The 20,766-nt window shown below is 36.9% G+C and overlaps 1 protein-coding gene across 1 annotated transcript in view; it reads right to left on the bottom strand.

Moving 5' to 3' along the window:
- Positions 1–20,766, bottom strand: part of PRKN (parkin RBR E3 ubiquitin protein ligase) — a 681,807-nt gene that overhangs the window by 107,129 nt on the left and 553,912 nt on the right. Inside the window, exons 8-9 of the mRNA XM_085216933.1 lie at positions 14,449–14,510; positions 2,519–2,668 (exon numbers count right to left, since the gene is read on the bottom strand). Of these exons, the coding sequence (XP_085073059.1) occupies positions 2,519–2,668; positions 14,449–14,510 (212 nt within the window). The remainder of the gene's footprint in view (positions 1–2,518; positions 2,669–14,448; positions 14,511–20,766) is intronic.

Raw genomic sequence — 20,766 nt, 5'->3', positions numbered from 1 at the left:
GAAGGAGTGACAACTCATGTTAGGTCTGTTTTCTTCTGCTAAGTCTATGTCATCACTTATTTGAACTTTAGCAATAGACAGAAATTCAAATAGCCCAGAAGAGACTCTACACATCTAAAGTGTAGCTTACAGGATGACACACGTACTCACAAAGGATCTCCAGATTCATATTGCTTTATTTCTTTGCTTAGCTGCTTCAACAAGCAACTTGTCTCTAACATAAGTTGCAAAGGTAAATATTGCAAGACGTCTTCTGCTGAATTTATTTGGATGAAGAAAAAGGATGCTCCTTCTTTAAGCCTGTAAAGCACTATGTTTGCTTGTGAAAGAACCCAGAGCTCTGAAGTGTCTGAGCCTGGATTTCTCTAACACTTATCCCACAAGGAAGGCTTTCACAATAAAATTACCAGGTTTTGTCTGGAAAAAAGTATCACCACAGCTTAAATTTCTAAATAAAAAACACCCAAAGAGACTCCAGAAGATGGAGTAGAAATAAAGAGCTTTCCTACTTGTCTTGGTGTGCTTGTAGGCAAATCCTTACCTTCAGCCAGCTCAATGAGTTTCTCACCAGCAGCTGACTTGGCCATCACTCTCCGATGCCATGGCATTCCTTTTTCTCCCTTGCTTTTCTCTATGTGCTGCCATTCCCAGCTCTGGGCTTGTAGCCTCTGGGAAGGCAGTGAGTGAGACTCTGTCACCCTGAGCAAGCTAAGAAGCACCCAAGAGAAGTAACAATCCCCTTCATCTCTCTCATGAAGGAGAACTAGTCGTTTGTAATTCTAAGAACAGTTCCTGTCCACCACAACTCTATGCATTAGACATTGTAAAGAACATTAAAAAAAAAAAAAAAAAAAGATGAAGAAAAAAAGCCTTATCTGTGCACAAGTTCTAGTTGGATAGCATACAGACACATGTGAGTTGCACGAAGCAGGACATAATATACATAGCACTTGGACTCTCACAACAGGTAATATTCTGCCACAGATCTTCTTTCAGGTTATCATTTGTCAGGGGGCTCAATGACGTGTTGTTTTCACCACATTCCATTACAGATTCTGAGGAAGGGCCTTAATATTTATAACAATTGGCTTACAGACCAAGCTTTTGCTTCTCATTTCCCAGTGAAATGTAGCTCATAACGTTAAAGGCATTACATTGTCCAAACAAAGGGTGAAGTTAAACTCCAGAATGTAGATCTGGTCATTACAAAGAAAACACAGATTCCACTGAAGGAAACAGAACACTTTGCTAAGATAAGCAATACACCAATCCTTTATGCTTTGTGAAATTTATTCACAGGGCTTTTGCAGATTCAAAATGATGATGAATGAAGCTGCAAAACACAGTTTGATTTTCATCATTTCGTGGCAGAAAGTAGAGTAAAAATTACTTGTGATTTTATCTTTCTTAAACAATCCCTAATGGTTAATCTAGATGCATTTCTTCTCATTTACTCAGTCTTGCTTCTTATTACTCTCCCATCTTCTGCTTTATTTTACTGCCCTATGTCTGCTCAGTGAGGCTGGGGAGCACTCTCTTCTACATGCACCACTGCATGGACATATAGAAAGTTTTACCAAGGTCGACAGATGCTAACCTACTCAGAGAAGACAAGTTACTGCAACTTCCTACTTCGGCAAACTATTATTCTTCCGTGGTATCAGTTTGAGCAACATCAAAACTGCAATAAAAAGTACATTTTCCACAAGAAAGACAACAGCAAGAGCACGATAATATTTTATAAATACAGATGTCTTCTCTTCTCTCATCCTGCATGGAATTCAGTAACATGAGCAGAGAAACAGTCACTTAGTAAAATATCAGTCACACTGACATCACATTTAACAGCTTCTTTTATATATAAATTTCTCTCTGCATATTTGTTTTCCCTGCAGACTCATTCTTGAAAAGTACTGTTACTTCTACTGCCAAAAAATCACTGACCTGTATGATATGACCTATTAGCAAAAACATTTCCAAGTGTCATTGCCTTCTGTTTTCCAAAATTTCACCATTAATTGTGCATAGTCTCTACTTAAAAGCGTGTTTCTTTTCATTGTGTATGTTAAAGTATATAATAAATGCTACTGAAATATCACCAACCGGTTATTCTTTTTGTCTTCTTTTTCTCATTTATGAATGAAGAAAGGTGGTGTTAATATAATAACAAATGATTTAGTCAAGACTCTTCTCATTTTTGCTGAGTGCAAGGAGAAAAAACCAAAGTGTGTTTGGACTGTTATTTGTACAAATCATTTTCTTCTGTTAAATATTCAGCATCTTCTAAAGCCCATTAAAGCGAAGCATTCTGGAATGGACACGGTCTGCATGATGAAGTAGTCATTCCTAAGCCACTGTACTGTATTTCAATAGTTTATAGAGATATAGCATCCCATTCTCTTATAAAGGACGATTCAGTCACCAGTAGAAAAAGAAAAAGCCCTTTTTTCCGATTTTTCTAACATCCTAAAAAAGCATTTGTTTTTCACAGAGCTGATAGAAAAATGCATGTTCTTACCCCACAGCCTATTCCATTGCCTGGTTCACATACAATTTTCCTCACTCCTGGTTCGGGTAGCAGACCTGCTCCACAGCTGGGAGTTGGACACAGCAGGCCACCCATCTGCAGCACGCACTCCTCCGCACCATAGCGCTGGTAGCGGTTGTACTGCAACATAACAGACAGGTGTTAAACTTCCGACTGCAAAGAAAAAAAACAACCCCACAAGCTTAGAGTTTGAATCTATCCCACATATAGAGTCAGCTGTCCTAAGAGCTTACGTGCTAAGTTCAGCTTATTTGACAAATGCTTCAAACTGTGTAGATCACTAAAAGAGGTGTCATGGAATCATAGAGTAATGGAATAGCTTAGATTGGCAGGTACATCAAAGATCATCCAGTTTCAACTCCTCTGCCACTGGCAGGGTTGCCACCCACTAGATCAGACTGCCCAGGGCCCATTTTCCTCCAATTTACTTTATGTATCATTCAGTTATCTTTTAAGCAACTAGAAAACTGTGTGCAACACTAAAATCAAGAAACTAGCAGACTGTTCCTGCGAATAATTGTGAGAACCCTTATACTGATATACCAAAATTATTGTAAACATCATAAATATAATTCAACAACAAACACTGATAAATGCTGTGTACACATTGAAAAGAATCCACAGAAAGACCCAGAATAATGTTTTTGAGCCAAACAGTTGCAAAATTCAGTCAGTCAATTTCCATTTCAAAATACATTTCATGATACTGATTGATAAATTAGTTGTCTCAGATCCACTTAATTTAATATTAGATGCAGGTGGTTTTACTTCCAGGGTCTTCCAGGAAATTCTCTTAGTTTCTGCAATTTTCATCTAGTCCCCTACCAATAACTTGGAGGGCTTTGGAAATGTCTCCAATTTAATGGTGGACACACTGACATACAGGAATATTGAATAACACACCCATTCTATCCTCTGAGACAAAAAACGCCCACTCTAAGATGACTGATGACATAGCAATAACTTTCCCTGGTCTAACTTATCGTGTTTTCAAACTGAGATAAACTGAACAAGTCCAAATCATGCTGTGAACATGTAAATCACATCCACTCTAGGGCTCTGCGCTGGCGCAGTTCCACCCTAGAGGCTATAAAACCACTGCTACAGATTCACCTATAAATCTGATCTACTGTAGAGTGAAATAAATGAAAGAATTTCATTTAAACAGCCCCATGAAAACAGGAAAATCTAAAAGGCCCAAGAAAAAGGGAGTAGCATGAATTTTCTTTTAGAGCAGAATGACTTTATGGTGAGCTAAAGGAACAAAACAAACTTTATGTTATAGTGCTCACAACAGTATTTAGTGCTTCATAAATTTTTTTCTTGTAACTGCTCATGAAATCCACTTGTTCCTTTTTTTCTTGGATAACAAACAAAAACCTGGTTGCGATTCTGCCAGCATTCCCATTATAAATTCTCAGCTGAAAAAAAAAATAATTCTTTCTAGTTTCTAACTTAAAATAGAGGTCATGAAGAGACTGCTCTGGTCACCTCTCCCTTTCTTTTGATTCACAAAAGCACAGGACAGGTAAGATGGGAATCAACTTGTCTTCTTAAGCTGCAGGTAAGAAATGGTCCTCTTGGCAAGATGGACAAAGAAGTTCTATTCTGCCTGAAAAGTTTGATATTTTATAGGATTTCAGCACAGAACTCATGCATAATTATAGCACTCTTATCAGTGATTTTCACACAATAAAAGCCAAATGAGTGGATCAATACAGTGGCTGGAAAGACCACACAAAGTGCATTTGCATATCATGATATCTAGTTATCAGCCAGTTTCCTACTTTCACAGTTCAGATACATTTACAAGATCATAGAGTCATAGAACAGTTTGGGTTGGAAGAGACCTTCAAGATGATCTAGTTCCAATCCCCCTGCTATATGCAGGGATAACCCCCCCTAGACCAGGTTGCTCAAAGCCCCATCCAGCCCTGCCTTGAACATCTCCAGGGAGTGGGCATCCATAGCCTCGCTAGGCAACCTGTTTCAGTGATCTGTCATAAGAAGCTATTTTCCTGTTTCCTTGCGCTTGCACAGTAGCTGTTAAACTCAGCTACTAACTGAAACATGTAATAGCAGAATATGTACATGTTCTATCATACATAATTTGCTGATTTATATGCTGTATTCTGTGATCTGAAATAAAATGTCTCAATTTACATTAAGGAGCATTTACAAAAGTTTGTAAAGGACCAAAACACTATTAATGAATTATTAATTGGCAACTTTAATATGGTGACAGATTACATCTATCAGAGGTATTTCCTCTTGATATAACACAGCCATACATATCACACAGTCCTGACGCAATCAATATGCTTAAAAAAGTTAAAAAAAAGTTGAAGAAGCACGTAAATGACTTTGGAGTATATGATTGTGTTTCTCATCACTTGTCTGGAGATTTAAAGTAGTATTCACTTAATTTAATTTCAGTTTCTACAGTTATGATACCCTACGGTTGTATAAGTTGCTTAAACTCATTTGACGGGGAGAGACAGGATGCAATTTGTCTTTTCTTTTTAGATTTATACCTAAGTATGGGAAGAACCGAGCTTTAGAGCGCCCTGTTGTATTAACAATAAAGACAAATCAGATAATTTGCTAGATACTGACACCTGACATTAGGTAACTCCCGTAATAGCTGCTTCAGAACCAGTAATTCTGATCCTAAGTCACTGGGCCAAGCTATTTTTGAATCCAAGGATTAAGTATCCAAATAAGTTAGACTGTAAATTACCTACACAACATTCTTTCTTCAAAAATTAAACATTTAACCTAAGCAAATCATATAGGCTCCAAATATACAGAATGTGAAGAGACAGTTACCCCAGAAAGGGAATTTATCCTGACTTAAATGTGATGTCTAAGATAGGTGGGATAAGCCACCCCGAAGAAATGTTTTAGCTGAAGCTCAGAATACTAACTTAAGCTAGATACCTAACACTTACAGAGCTGTCACTGGAAGGTTAACTCCTCTGTTCATTCAAAATATTTCACATTATTTATTACTCAATTATTAGCAATGTGCACCCTATTCAGTGATGCACTCACCAAGTGAAAAGTGTTCTGCATGTTAAAAGTAAGAAAAATATTGCAAATTTTTTTTAGGAAAAACTTCTGAAAAATGTAATATATGGGAAATTTGACTGAACTGGTATTCATAGCACCTGATTTCAATTCCTGTCAGCAGCACAGCCTTCCTGTGGTTTTCACGTAAGTCCCTTAATCTATGCTTCTCATTGGTTCCCCATTTGTAAGGAGGTAGAGTGATACTTGCTGATTTCACTGTAGTGTTGAGAGGCAAAATCCATTAATAGTTATGAGGACATCAAATACTATGGTAATAAGAGGCATAGCATTACAGAGAAATCACCAGTTGTCTACTGCTGCTAGAAATCACCTTCTGAGCAAAGCATGCAAGGCATTAGAAATATGCCTTAGAAATATAGGTAGATATATAATTGCCAGATTTACCACAGAATCATGTATTTCAATATGTATTTGGAAAAATAAGTTTATAAAATATGATTTACTCCAAACATTTAGTGCTAAGATAGATAAAGGTACAGAAACAAGGTACTTCTAAAAGATAATGACATATAAATATATATATATATCTTTTTTTTTTTGTGAAAACAACATTCTGACATGGACTTTCCCCTTGGTTTGCTAATTGTCCCAGTCAACCCAAATCTGTATGTTCCATTGAATAAAATTTTGAGTAGAAAAAATTCCCAGCTACTTCTGGTATTTTAATCACATCATAAAGGTCTTTCATGCAAGTTTTGCTCAAAAAGAGTTGTCAGGGCCTTTAGAAATGATTTTCATAAATGATTATAAATTATATTATGACATGGACACAGAAATTGGATAGCAGTAACCATTTATTCCCTGCTCCCCACTTTGCAGATTGGGATGATATCCCTGGAGAGTTTGAATAGTACCAGGTTTTCAACCAGAGGAAATTCAATCACTTAATATTGTAAATCAGTGATAATATAATTGAAATCACTGGCTTGAACGAAGAATGAAACAGGGTCAACTATACATTGCTCTACTTTAAGGTTCACTGAGATTTAGATATTAAGACAAACCTGAAATGCACCTGGATGCACAAAACCCTTGTGAAATATAGTTTGTGAATACAGTGCTTTCTTGCTATATTCTTGCAAGCTATGCTTTAATATGCCTTGTGCTATGTATTTAACGTCACTTTTAAAATTTAGGCATAGTTTCTCTTTATTTTCTTTTTCTTTTTTTTTTTTTTCCCTTAGGCCTAAAAGGATCTTCTCAGTAGTAGCCTCACAGGGAACTCTGGACAAAAGTTAAACACGTATATAAAGCCAAAATTTCTAAGATAATTTAATTAGTTGCTTTTTTTTTTATCTGCGTGCAATGGTCTCAGAGGAAAGAAAATCTACTTTCTGGAGTCAAATTCTTTTTACTGCTCATATAAATCAAATAACCATCTGTGTGTTTCAAAATTAGATTGTGGAGCCTATTAGTCCATAATGTAGACTAAGCATTTTATTTATATGTATTATACACATACAAAAATAAAATAAAATTGTTACATAATGCAATTATGTAACTTAAAGTATAAAACCCTTACCACACACTGGAATAGCAAAAGCACTTATAAAAGAGACAGCATATCAATGACTTTAAAAATAGATTAAAAAAAGATTGATTGTGATGGTTGTCCATCATAATGTGGTTCATTGGACTACCTTTAGTTAATTTTTCCTGAGTTACTGGGTTCTACTGCCTGGATAGAATGGGAAGATCAAGTTCAAAGCATCAGCTTTTTACTCCCTCGGGATCACTGAGAACCACAGAGGAGAACAGAAAGAGAATCATCTTACACACAAGGCTGCAATTTGAATGACTTTGGGAAAGTCGTAAGACAGTCTCAAGAAAATACTTCAGATAAGGAACCCATGACTAGACCAATACAACACAGCTTATGTACAAAATAAAACTAGGACAGAGAAAGGGAAAATAAATTTCTGGAAGACTGTAGGGCACAGAATGGTAGAAAGCACAAGAGCACAAGGAGTATGAAAATAATAATTAAGAAAAAATACTGTGAAGAGAGAACATTGGAGAAGCATATATTGGAAATCAAACTGAAGACACAAGAGGCAATACGATACAGGGAAGAAAGCTGACTAAGCACATTGTATGGTTTAACACCATATTAACAAACTACTGAAAGTTTTATTATTTTACAGCAGGTATATATGGAATCAGTGTGAATAGACTGAATGCTGGAAATCAACATTCGATTCCTCCAGACCCTTGTGAGCATTCCTTTGTTCCCTACAAATGGCAAACCTCAAGGCTTGTAACTTATGCTTTTATAAATTGCACAACTGAGATTCACTGAAGTAAAGAATGGCTCAAAGGAACTGCACTTCTCAGGCTGCAAGAGTCAGTGTATGCATATTCCATGAAAGTAGATCAAGTACACCTAGGGGATATAAGAATTCTAACTTGTTACACCTGCCTGAGACCCTGAACACTGTAGTTCAAATATTTCCTCTGTGTTTAATAAAAGCTTGGGTGGAAGAGAATTTCTCCATTTTTTTAGAAGGATGTTTTTCATTGATAGGTTCTATAGAGAAATAAACAATGGAAATTTGGTTCCTATGCAAAGTGACATTTTTGTTTGATTTTGACAAGATAAGAAAATAACTGTTTTGGTCACAAGTACTTTTCTCCCTTCTTTCTCCCTCATTTTTTATTTCTCTCACTACTTTAGTGCACAGGCAACCAGGAGAAAAAGAGTAAGAAAGTAGGAATGCTGTCTGTGATAAGAACACAAAGAGTATAACATTCTTTAATCCACAAGCAACAAAGTTGAGGAACTCACATGGATGTCACTTACTTCAGGAAGAAGATTGTTAGGAGACATGCAAAAAAGACAAAAAATACAAATGTTCTGTAACATATATTAAAAAAAAAAAAACTCTAGGACATACTGCAAGCAAAAAAAAAATATCATTGCCACACATATGTATTTCACAATCTTTATAAAATCCAAATTCATGTTATATGATTTCTGTTCATACTGCGCTCTTTTCATACTAGATTCCCCTGTCTTCTAAAGTTACATCTCATAGGAAGAAGAGCACAACCCCACATCACCTTTGAAAAGCATGGGAATGTGCACCTGCTGATTTTCAAAACAGAGTACTCTTTGCAAAAGCTTCCCCCAGCTCATAAGGAATGAGTATTTCCATTCAGGCTGTGTCTGATTTCAGGGATATAAACACCCACCACATTTGTAAAGAAAAAGAGAGCAGTGCTACAAGCGGCAGTAGTAGCTGATAGAAGAGATCTGTTAGAATTGATCATTCTCCTGTCAAAATATCAAGAAACTGGCCAATACATTCTGCAAAGTTGTCAGAGCAGATGATATAGTAGAGAAATGTAGCTATACATTACTTTGCAGCTTCTTTTCCTGCCACTAGGATGTGATCGGCTTCATCTGTTCTGTGGCCTGTTGGGGGCACTCAGGTATAGCAGCAGACTGCTCTTGCATTATTTGTTTTCCCTTCCAACCTTCAGATGTAGCTGCTATTTTATTCATGAATCAAATATTCCATTTAAACAATTAAACAAGATTTTTTTATCACGTTGGGGAGAAGAGGGAAATTTCTCAGAGAGTCATTAGGGAGACTCTCTAACAGTTCACTGCAAGTCATCTTGCTATGCTTGTACATCATAGTGTTGAGGTCTGAATTAAAGTGTTCTCTGCTGTTTTTTGGCACAGGCTTTTTGAATTACCAGCCTTACACTGTATTTGGGCACAGCCCATATTTACCGCATCTTTAACATATATTTGTAAGCAGCTTGTATGATCATGACTTGTAGAATCATTTATGTTTACTTGGAGACAGCCAGCCTGACAGGGCAAACGGTTGCTGCAGGAGACTGTAACTTTCTTATATTGTGCTCTTTCTCAATAGCTCATCAGTTAATAAATCTTTCATCCCGTTCCTGAATATCTCTCAAGGTACCTATGAAATGAAGTGGTTAGACAGCAGGTTGGACTGCATCCATTATGCTAGGGGAAAATGATGGATTATGGATAGTGACACTGAACTGCAAGAAAATGCTCAAAAGAACTAAGGCCAGTTAGATGGCTTCAGGTTTTACCCTTCATGGGACTGCACATCCAGGAGACTCTGTGCCTTGTGCAAGCTTTGGTGCACTGGGACTGTCTGTGAAAAGGAGATCCAAAACAACTCAGTCAAAGCTGCTTTCTGAACTTTTTCCTGCATCTCTTCCATTCATGTACTGTATCAGGAAACCAGCAACCAGAAAAAGAATAATGATCCAAAAATGAATAAGCCTTTTTATTTTCTCCAGCTCTAGAGGAGGCTTATCTTTGGAGACGTTTCTAGGTCATAGTCTCTGGCTCCTTCTCAAAGTGTCCATTACTGAATGGGCTACCAATTGTTAAATGTATTTGTGTTGCATTTTAAATCAATTACTCTGGAAGCCAGTTATATCTGGTAAATTAGATATCCACAATGCATATTATGTACCAGAGGAGGTTATACTCTTCTATTTCACCATATAGACTCTTTCCATAAAATCTACAAACAATTCCCTGTTTAAAAGCTACCTTGATGTCTCCAATTAAATCTTAAAAGACAGAGTTTCTAGCAAGAATGAATTTCCTATACCACACATTTTCCTGAGGGAATAGGAGACGTGGGAGATTTACATGTCAAAGAGACTAATGAGAATTTAGACTATTTGGAAAACAATTTTATTATTATAGAACTTTTAGCAAATATTAATCAGTAACTCCTCACACTTCAAGTAAAATATAAAGCATTTGTTTCTGAGCATTTTCATTCAGTGCTTATGTTTAGATAAAGAAACAGTTTATTTGGATAGACAGACAGGTAGGTAGGCACATTTCCTAGTGGACTGATCATTAAAGTGGCTCAACACCTTTACCTCTCACTGACATTAATAAAAATATATATAAACTCACTTTTTACTGGAAAAAAATATGCAGTGAAGAAATGGTAGAGATCATTGTTTTCTATTAGAAACAGATTATTGATTTTGACTGAAATTTTGTTGATAAAAGTAAGAGAGTTGATGAAGCAGGCTTCTCTAAGACATTTGTCTTGGTACTGCATGGCATTTTGATTAAGCATCTAGAGTAATGCAAAATTAATATGCCATATATTAAGAGGATTAAAATTTAGCTATCTGGCAGGTCTGAAATATAATTGTAAATAGGTAATCATCATTGGGCAGATATATTTCCAAAAAGATCTTGAAGGTATTGATTCCTGGACTTATGACATCTAAAATTTTTATCAGTGACTTGGAAGAAAACCAAGGAATACAGAACAGCAGTGAAAAAGTTTGCAATAATTTGAGAAGAGGAGAAATGAACAACTGAATCCATGCTACAGGGCTGTCAGAGCTGTTGGTCAGGTGAGTTTAATCAAACAGCTTACTTTTCAGCTATTTTTCTATGGAAAACCAGCATAGGGCACAATCTCACATTGGGATTTCTGTCTGGGAAGCAGTGTTATTTATTGTGATCTGAATCTGAGCTGTGTCCGCACATGTCTGAAAGCACTAAGACAAATCTTTGATGAATAACTAGAAATCTCTAGAAGAGAAATTATGTTCCTTACTGGGAAGCCACTAATTGAACTGGAACCAGCAGGTAGCTATACTGGAAATGCCCATCTAAAACTAAAAAGTTCCTTCATTCTGTCTGATGTATTTGTCAGTCTGGCTGCCTTTTGCTGTGAAAGCAAATTGTTTAGATCTGTTTTAGGAGTATGATAGCTCTTTCTGAGTCACATTCATACATTTGAGTGTTTTATTTGTTTGTTTGTTTTTGTATGATCATTTATTGCCTTTTGATAGAATAAAGTGAACTGAAAATATAAAGTATTTGGACTCTGAGGAATGGCAGTTACGCAAAGTAGGAAAGGTGCTGGCGCTGGTAGAGTGGGAAAAAAAGAGACTGGCAATTTTTATCTTTCATTGCTGAAAGGTATAATAGGATTTAATGTTTTTAAGAGATTTGTAAACAAATAATGGATGTTTTTCTCAGCAATGTACTCCCATTTAAACAAGAATTAATCCAAGAAATTCATGTAATGTGGATTCTGAAGGAGATCAGAAAAGATTATCACAATAGTCCATTCTGCTTTTATAATCTGGCCTTGATTTAGAAATAAATCACGTTTCGACATGTAGCAGTAGCCTGTCTCTGTTATTCCTTGCTTGGATTTGAAGAAAAGATTTGTTGATTGATAATGCTGAAATTCTAATTAGTCTGAATAAAACAGTGTTATAATTAATTATGAATTTTCTATGTAGCATGCATGAAAACAGAGAAAAAATCCTTAAAAAAAGTATATACATAACACAAGTATAAGAGGTTATTAGATTTTTTTTTTCCTGAAATTCCTTCCTCTATTGATTTAGAGGCATTTTAGGCTTTTTTTTTTTTTTAAAAAAAAAACATTGTTTTTGCATCTACTTTTCCTTAACTATCAAAGAGCATGCTGATTTCAAACAAGAGCTACTGTGGTCATCACTAGATTCAGGACAACAAAGCTTTTACAGAGACAAGACATAATTGCAATATTCTTCACGCCTTTGTGGGTTCAGGGAATAATTCAAGTAGCATAGCAATGTTCACTACTTCAAAAAGCATTTATTAAGACTGTAATGATAATCACTGTACCTGAATAACCTGTTAGTGCAGCCAGTTTAAGAGAAAGACAAATCTTTACAGGTCTGATCCATTCTGTAAAACAACTTTCTAGCTGCATATTTTTACACTAATGCTTGCTAACAAAAGTTTTTCATCTGTTCAAGTGTAGTCACTACAAATAGAAGCAATTTCATTATGAAAACCAGTAAAAATACCTCAAATATTCTGAGTGGTAAAATACAGTATTTGCTTGATTAGCAAAACTTTATTTATTAAAATTCTCAACTCTCTTCAAGACTTTTCTTATCATTGGCAAAATACAGTCTTTTCTTTTAAGGTTCCTCATGGTTTACATAACATCTCACTTCTGACAATCATGTATAACATCATCTAGTTCAATACTAAAAAGATGTAAAGGTAGGAGAGTGGAATAAAGAAAGAAAGATTACATTGGTAAGTCTCCAGTCTGACATCTCCTAACATCAGATTTGCAGTACTAACTCTTTAAGCCTTCATCTTGATGCCTACCACTTCTACTTCTAAAAAACAAGAAAAAAAACCACAAACAACAAACCCACGACAGAAAGTTCATCAACTAAATTCCATTGCTCTGTCAGTGGTTGCTACCAAAGCTGGGATGTACTACTCAGACCACTACCAGTGGAATTATCTATCTGTGCCTGGCTTGAGACCTCTCACTCCTACTCACAGTCTTTTCATTTAGCGGTTTCCTACCTTGCCTTTATATCTCTATCCTTCCCTTTCCTGCTAGCCCACTTATCTTCACCACTTGACAGCTCATTACATACAGATTTATATACTTCCTTTATTTACTAGTCTCTTCCAGCAAGTTTCTGTACTTGGTCCCTTCCAGTTCTTGGTCCCAGTTCCTTGTCAGATCCTAATCCTTGCCACTCAGTCTTTGACTAGCCAGCTCCATTCCTCCAGTAACCTCAAGCTTCATCTTGCTCTGCTCTCCATTTGTCAGCTGGTTCTCAGCAGTCTCTCAGCCCTATCAATCCCAGTCTTTATTTCTTTTATTTCTTCTTTCTGAACTTTCGCTCTCACTAGACTTTTGTTTCTAATCTCTCTTCTGGCCTGTTTTCTGACTATTTTTCCATTTTTGCCCGACAAATCCTGCCACACTGTTCTTACTGCTTTCCTCTTGCTAAGAAGAAACTTAGTCCCTGAGGACTAACATGCTTGATTTTCTATAACAGCTGAAGTGAGGGACTGGTGGAAGAAAACTGAAAGTCTGGAAAATGTACCAGCAGTCCTAACTGTAAGAAAAATACGCCTGTAGGATAGTGAAAAGGAAAGGTGAAGGAACAGGGTGTTCTAGACAATATAATCTGATCTAATAGTTAAGTTATCAGACTTTGAATTAACATTTCAGGACATGTTCCTGCCTTTGTCATAGACTTCATATAACGTTCTGCAAGACTCTTGGGGCTATGTTTTCCTTAATGGAAGCAGATATTCTGAGGTACAATGCACCAATGCTGAGCTTTCAGGCACTTGGTCCCTAAGTACATATAGCAATTCTATGGTAGGCAGTTGGGCTTCATAACAGTACAGTAGGAAAGATACCTGAGACACTGACAACTTGAATTGCAGAAGCACTGAGTATATGACAATTCAACTTGCCTCTTAATGTTTAAGGCTATTTTCTCAATATTTCTGTACATCGATTTCATTGCTAACAAAACATTAACAACGACCATCTTGTGAGTATGGTAAAGCATACCTCTCATGCTTTTGAAAGGTCCCTGTATAGAAACAGCTTTGTCAGTGCAAAGCACAGCTATAATTATGAATAAGAAACATTCTTTTAAAAGAGACCATAGGCTAAAAATAAGAGATGGATAATACAAAACAGCTGTAAATATCAGTCCCTTAGTCAGATTGTTTGTCTATCTGCTGTTTTAGAGAGCCTGTTTACTGCTGTAGTCTAAAGCTGAAAAGCTGTGGCATATAGCAGATGTACCAATTAATAACCTGTCAAGGCTGATGGATAGAATTAAAAAAAAAAATTGCACATATATCTCCTGTGTGCATTTTCCCCCATATTTCAGGTCACTGGGGGTCAGGAGACACACTCTGCTTCTCTGGAGAGAGGCAAAACTGTCTCATTAGTGTCTATCTTTCATGACATTAAGATGTTAACTTCGAGATTCTTACTCACCTGTTCTTCTCCCAGAATCCTGAAGTGATGAACCTCTTTAATCAAGGAGTCTGGACAGCCAGCTGCCAGAAAGAAACAAATACAGCTACTTTAGAACTCCCTGCCAGTGCAGTTTCAGCTATAAGATACATACACACAGAGAGGATAGAATATACAGATTATGTTGGATTTAGAAGATTAGAAAGATAAGCCATGGTTCTGTGGGCAATAGAATGCTGAAAACCATCTATCAAATAATCCCTCCACATTTCAGAGCATGCTACCAAGAACACACAGAAAGGTTATATTCTGTATATTTTAGCCCTTTCCCCAAAGGACTAGAAACAAAAAGCAAGATGAAAAGGGCAGCACCGTCTGCCAGATACTACCAACCTCTTAGTGTAACCCAAGAGGTCTGTTAAAAGAAGCTCTTACATCAGAACCTTGGAGCTGCCCAAAGCTGCATTCTGATTCACATACCAGGTTTGAACTCAACTCTGAGTGTTTCCCTGATTCCCTGAAGGATAGGCTCTGCAGGTGCCACAGATCACTTTAGTTTTGGCTATCCCAGACACGATCACATATATGTACTTGTCACCCACAAGTGTGATACACAAATCAACTACACAGGCATGAGAGAGATTTGCCAGAATTCTGTAATCAGTTTAAACATTTTTTACATCTATACCAGCCAGTAAGAAACAAAACATCTTGCTACACGACATGCACCTTACTGATCTGTTCAGACTGTCATTACCTGCCTGGTGATGAAACTCAAGTATGCTTATCACTCTTGTGCACTACTAGTTAGGCAAGGGATAAAAGTGCAGACTGTGAAAGCAATCTGGGCTTTATTCTGCTTACCACAAATTGAAGCATCTGCTTGTGAACAGAGAAAATTCCTTAAAAGGAATTAAAAGCAGAATATGGGAGGAACTAAAATTTTTATCAACCTGTTTTTCTGCTGATGCAAGTGCGAACAGCTACCTCTCACCCTTAATGACTGCTATTAAAAAGATGTAAATGAATTTGGAGACAGTTGTCAGGAAATCTCCATCAGCACCATGGCTTCACTCAAAGGCAATGAGGCATGGCCTACACTCACAATTCCTGCTGGCATGGCTGTGCTAAGAATACAAAGGGAAAAGCCTTTATATTTACAAGCGCATAACTAAAAAAAGCAAAAACTCTACTTTGGACACATTTGTAACAGTACGAGTATTTCAATGGTTTAACTTCTTCTACCTGCGGAGTTGATTTAAATGATATTCTAAAAACTTCTTGCTGGAAAAGGTTCTATTTCTATTCAGAGAAGGTACATGTGGAAAATGCAACATCAACATAACTTCATCACTGAATCCTTTAAAAAGCAGTTAAGATTTAAGCATACTTTAAGAATTTTCTGTAACTTGCTTCTCTCTCACTAAATATTACTTTCTTCCCATTTAATGAAACCCAAGATATCCTTATCCTTTTCACCCATCTCCATCCCCTCACAGAAGGATATGCGTGTATTTGAATGTGCAAGTTTAGCTCGGAGTGATTTGTTATTAATAGGTTTTTATTCTTCTCATTCTCTATGACCACAGCCCCTGTTAGGTCACAGATGAGAGTCAGATAAAAAAATAGCGCCTAAAATAAAGTTCCTCTTTCTTACCCTCAAGATCCTATGTATTTATTGCAATTTTTTCATATATATATTTTTTTCTGAAAATATCTGCATTGATTGTACACTTCTGTAGGAATTTCTAACTGACGCAGACAATTGATTTTATAATGCTGCATGATGATCTTTGACAGACAATAACTTTGTTTCAACAGCTAAACTGCTTTATGGTTGTCTCTGCTTCTTTCAGCCTTCTCAGATTTTTCTACGAATCTTCTTCCATGAATCTTCTTCCACTCTTATCCTTCCCAATTTGTAATCCCACCCTTAAGATGGAAAAGTTCCCCTTTTCTTGCCTACCAAAGATTTTTTCTCTTCTCCTTGAAATCGTATTTCTCAAATGCCTGTTTCTCCCAGAAGTCCATTCCTTTTTGCTCTCTTCATGCATGATTTATATAGTTGCCTACAGATGAACTGTTTACCTATATTTCAATTTTCTCCATTTATCTCTCTTATGAACACTTTGAACTAAGGATGTTTGTAAAAAAATTATTAAACGTATATGAGCATCCATACATATTTTTATTATTGTTACTGGTTGGCTACTGACACATTCTCTTCCCAACAGCGTACTTTTCATAGCCTAATTTTCAGATTTGTCCAAACCAGTTTCCAATCTTTTCTTAGTCCAGACTTCCACTGGATCATAAGATGATTACACAAGTCACTAGCAAAGAAGGAAAATGATTTAAAAATCGTGTCACAGTTGGCAAGATGGACTTCAGCAACAATCAGTTCAGAAATGCAAAATGTTTGTGATACTGACTTACATCGAAAGAGATTAACAGTTTGCTGTCTTTTTAGAAACTCACATTGCAGAAGCAATTGGAAGAAAAAATAATTTGAAGAAAAAATGGAAATAATGAAGACACATGGAAAATAATAAAAGAAATAAGATAAAAACATCTTTCCTTTTGATATTTTTGGATATATTTCTGATATTTCTTATTTCTTGCCTAGGTGGCCCAGAAGGAAATGACATCCTGGCTTGTACCAGAAATAGCGTTGCTAGCAGTAGTAGGGAAGCAATTGTCCCTCTGTACTCAGCACTGGTGAGGCCATACCTCGAGTACTGTGTTCAATTTTGGTTCCCTCACTGCAAGACATCGAGGTCCTGAAGCATGTTCAGAGAAGGGCAGCGAAGCTGGTGAGAGGTCTGGAGCACAGGTCTTATAAGGAGTGGCTGAGGGAACTGGGATTTTTCAGTCTGGAGAAAAGAAGGCCCAGGGGAGACCTTACTGTTCTCTATAACTACCTGAAGTGAGGTTGTGGTGAGCTGGGGGTCAGCCTCTTCTGTTTAAAAAATACCTATTTTAATGAAGACTGTTAAGAAATACTTTTCATCACGCCCACAGAAACAATCATATGTTTGTTGATTTTTACATGTAGATGCAAACATACATGGGAACTTCAACGTTATTACAAGCATCATACCCACTGGGCTCACTGGCAAACTCCATATGAAAGCTTACAAGAAAAATGAATTTTCTCCTGCCGATTTGTAACATGAACTTGCCACGTGAAATAAACAATCTGCACTTTAAAGCTTTCTACTGTTTTGTATAGGATGCTTTGAGGATTAAATTATATGTCCTCCATAGGACATCCTTACATTCAATATTCTAAACAATTAATCAGAAACTTTCATTTCTCTTCTCCCAATTATTACTTGAAAAACACAGGAAGTCTCTACACATATAAGCAAAAATATAGAAAAAAAAAGAAAGAATAAAATATAGAAAAAAACAGAAACAATTAAACATGAGCGTTAAAAGCAAATGATCCATAGGCATGAACAATTGCCTTTAATCAGAAGCCAAAACTCAGGATTGAGGACATCTGCTGACTGATAAAATGACAGCTAAAGGGCTTATTAATTCCCTCTTTCAACTGACATTCAAGCCTCTATGTTTCATATGTTCTTGGCTACAAGGGCTGTTACAGGCTTTTGCCTGCTATGGAGGCAGAACAAGATACATGAAATATAGTAGTGATGCAGATCTTTAGGTTTTATTTACACCACTTTTTCCTGTGACATAACTGACCTCAAAGGGATAAGACTCATTATGTTAATGTTAATGTCATTATGTTATGGTTTAGGGATGAGCCTGAATCTAAGCAGGAAACTAAGTCATGAAAGGATGATACCCAGTTCAAAGCACTAGTATCTTTATAAACCCATTGCAAGCAACTTCTTTCCTTTTATTTAAGCTTTTATTCATTGCTTAAAGATTATTACTTTTTCTAAATGTTCTATCAGATACCAGATTATTTGTTTTAACCGTTGTATTGTTGCTTGAACCCCAAACTGCATTATTATTTCACTCTAAATGCTGGTTACAACTGTACATTTACAATTTACATTGTGGTTTTCTCTTCATAAGGACATGAAGACATTTTTAATTCATTCCTATAAGGGAATGTACATTCGTGAGAAAAGTAAAAAAAAAAAAGCAGAATTTAAGAAAGCCAGTTTAATGTCTCCTAACATCACAAATCCCTTGATTTGAACAGCTCTGAACATAAATTTTCAATTTGTAACTAAAATAATTAAACTGTGATTCCAACTACCACCAATTTATTTACCCAACTCTTCACATATGTGTATATATATATATATATATATTTTTTTTTTCTCTCCGAACTAGCTTCTGGCTTTGTTTTTACTTAAAACTATCACTTTGTATGGTTTATGTTCTCCAGTGAGAAAGCAAAGGAAAACTTAAATCAGTGTTCTTTACAGAGAGAGTGGTGAGGTGCTGGAACAGGCTGCCCAGAGAGGCTGTGGATGCTCTGTCCCTGGAGGTGTTCAAAACCAGGTTGGATGAGGCCCTGGGCAACTTGGTCTAGTATCAGATCTGGAGGTTGGTGGCCCTGACTGTGGCAGTGGGGTTGGAACTTGATGATCCTTAGGGTCCCTTCCAAGCCATTCTGTGATTCTGTGATATACTGGCAAAATAAAAACAATAAAATGACAGCAGTTTCAAATACAGTTGGCAGAGCCAATGTATGCACCAGTAGCACAGGATACCACCAGCCCTGCTTGTCCCTGCTCACCCTCAGGCCCAGGTCTCCATGTCAGCTCAGGGTCACCAGCTCAAACCCCCCTGTGAGGCTACAGCAGGGCAATGCTCCAGTTCCCCAAAGCCTTGTGCTGACAAGAGCCCAGGTCTTGGCCTCAGGGGGGTGCCTGGTGCCCTGCCCCTGGTAGGATGGAGGGTATGGGATGAGCTGCTGGCCCTGCTCTGATGGACTGCTGGACAGCTTCAGCACTTCACTGGGCCTTGATGCAAGAGATTCTAGACTATATAAACTCCCAGGAAAAGAAACAGGTGAGCTTCATAAAACTGAAGAGAATGTTGATGATAAATGTACTACTTTTCATCTCTAGGGGTGAACATTCTCCTCAAGCCCAATGTCTTCAGTAGCTGTTAATCACAAGCAGATATGCTCCTCTTTTACAACTGCATCTTACATCTTAACTTCAATCATAGATCTGTAGCACTATTTCCCTCTTTGCTTGTGAAGTTTCATCTTTCCTAAACCGTACAGTTGGGTGAGATTCAATTCTTGGAATTTAAGCATCTAAATATTAGTTATCCAAGGTCCATTTATTCACTGCACACTTCTTTTGTAGTCAATAAAAGGAAGCATACACTTTCAAAGGGTAACTCTCTCTGTCTGAGATAGACACAAAAGAGACATCCATTTCTCCCCATTGACTGTGGAGTCTTAAGATGATTAGGTTTCATACAACTAACTTTTAGATTTCTATGGTTAGATGGGTTAGTTCTGCACAACAGTCCCAAACCAAATAATTTCTGCACATGCTCTGGGCATGTAAGTTTTCCATAATGGTTAGCTCCCTGAACTAAGCTGAGCACTTGTATTATGAACACAGCATAACTCAATTTTTCTCACTTAAATTTTATGTCTGTGTCAAAAGTTGTTAATTCTGAAAAGTACATACCCTTTTTTTCAGTACTGAATTTAACTATGTAAGGATATCTATCAGTGTCCTTCTAAGGATGTCTTTCTACAGCACTAATTGCTAAACCAAGCTTGCAACTGAAAAATGCCTCAAATACATGAGAATAACCACGTGCTTAGAAAATTAATACATGTGTGCCTTTGTTTTTTCCTGATTGCACTGAATAATATTTGATGATCACAAATAAGAACAATATTTCACATTCAAAAAAGTATACATTCTAAACATTCAGCAAAGCAGCACTTGAAGGGCAGTGCTTGCACTATAGTAGTGATGAGTCCTGTAGTTGACTATATGTGTAGGAAAGTAGCAAGGTAAGTATGCACCTCTGAGGTGCCTGTTACAAAGGGTCCTTTTCCAGGGCACAGCCAGCTCCTATGTGACCCCGCAAGCAAACTTCAACTGCTAGGCACAGTACAGCACAGCCAGCTCTGCTCAGTAAGAGGGCAGAAGAACAAGAAAAAGAGCCCAGCTCCCCATTTTGTGTGATAGTAACAGGAATGGTAACTGAGTAACACAAAGAGGGAGTCAGAGGAGATTTAAACACAAAACAAGACTCAGCAGGTTTGAAATCCCACGACTAGCATGCATTTGTTTGATCTGTCATTTTCTCAGTTTCTTCCAACCTGTTCAACTAATTGGAATATTGGTGCAAAAAATAAGCCTTTATACTGTCAGAGTC

This window comes from Meleagris gallopavo, chromosome 2 (genome assembly GCF_905368555.1).
Source record: "Meleagris gallopavo chromosome 2, MGAL_WU_HG_1.1, whole genome shotgun sequence".
Classification (NCBI taxonomy): domain Eukaryota; kingdom Metazoa; phylum Chordata; class Aves; order Galliformes; family Phasianidae; genus Meleagris; species Meleagris gallopavo.
This window is presented reverse-complemented; position numbering and strand designations above follow the sequence as displayed.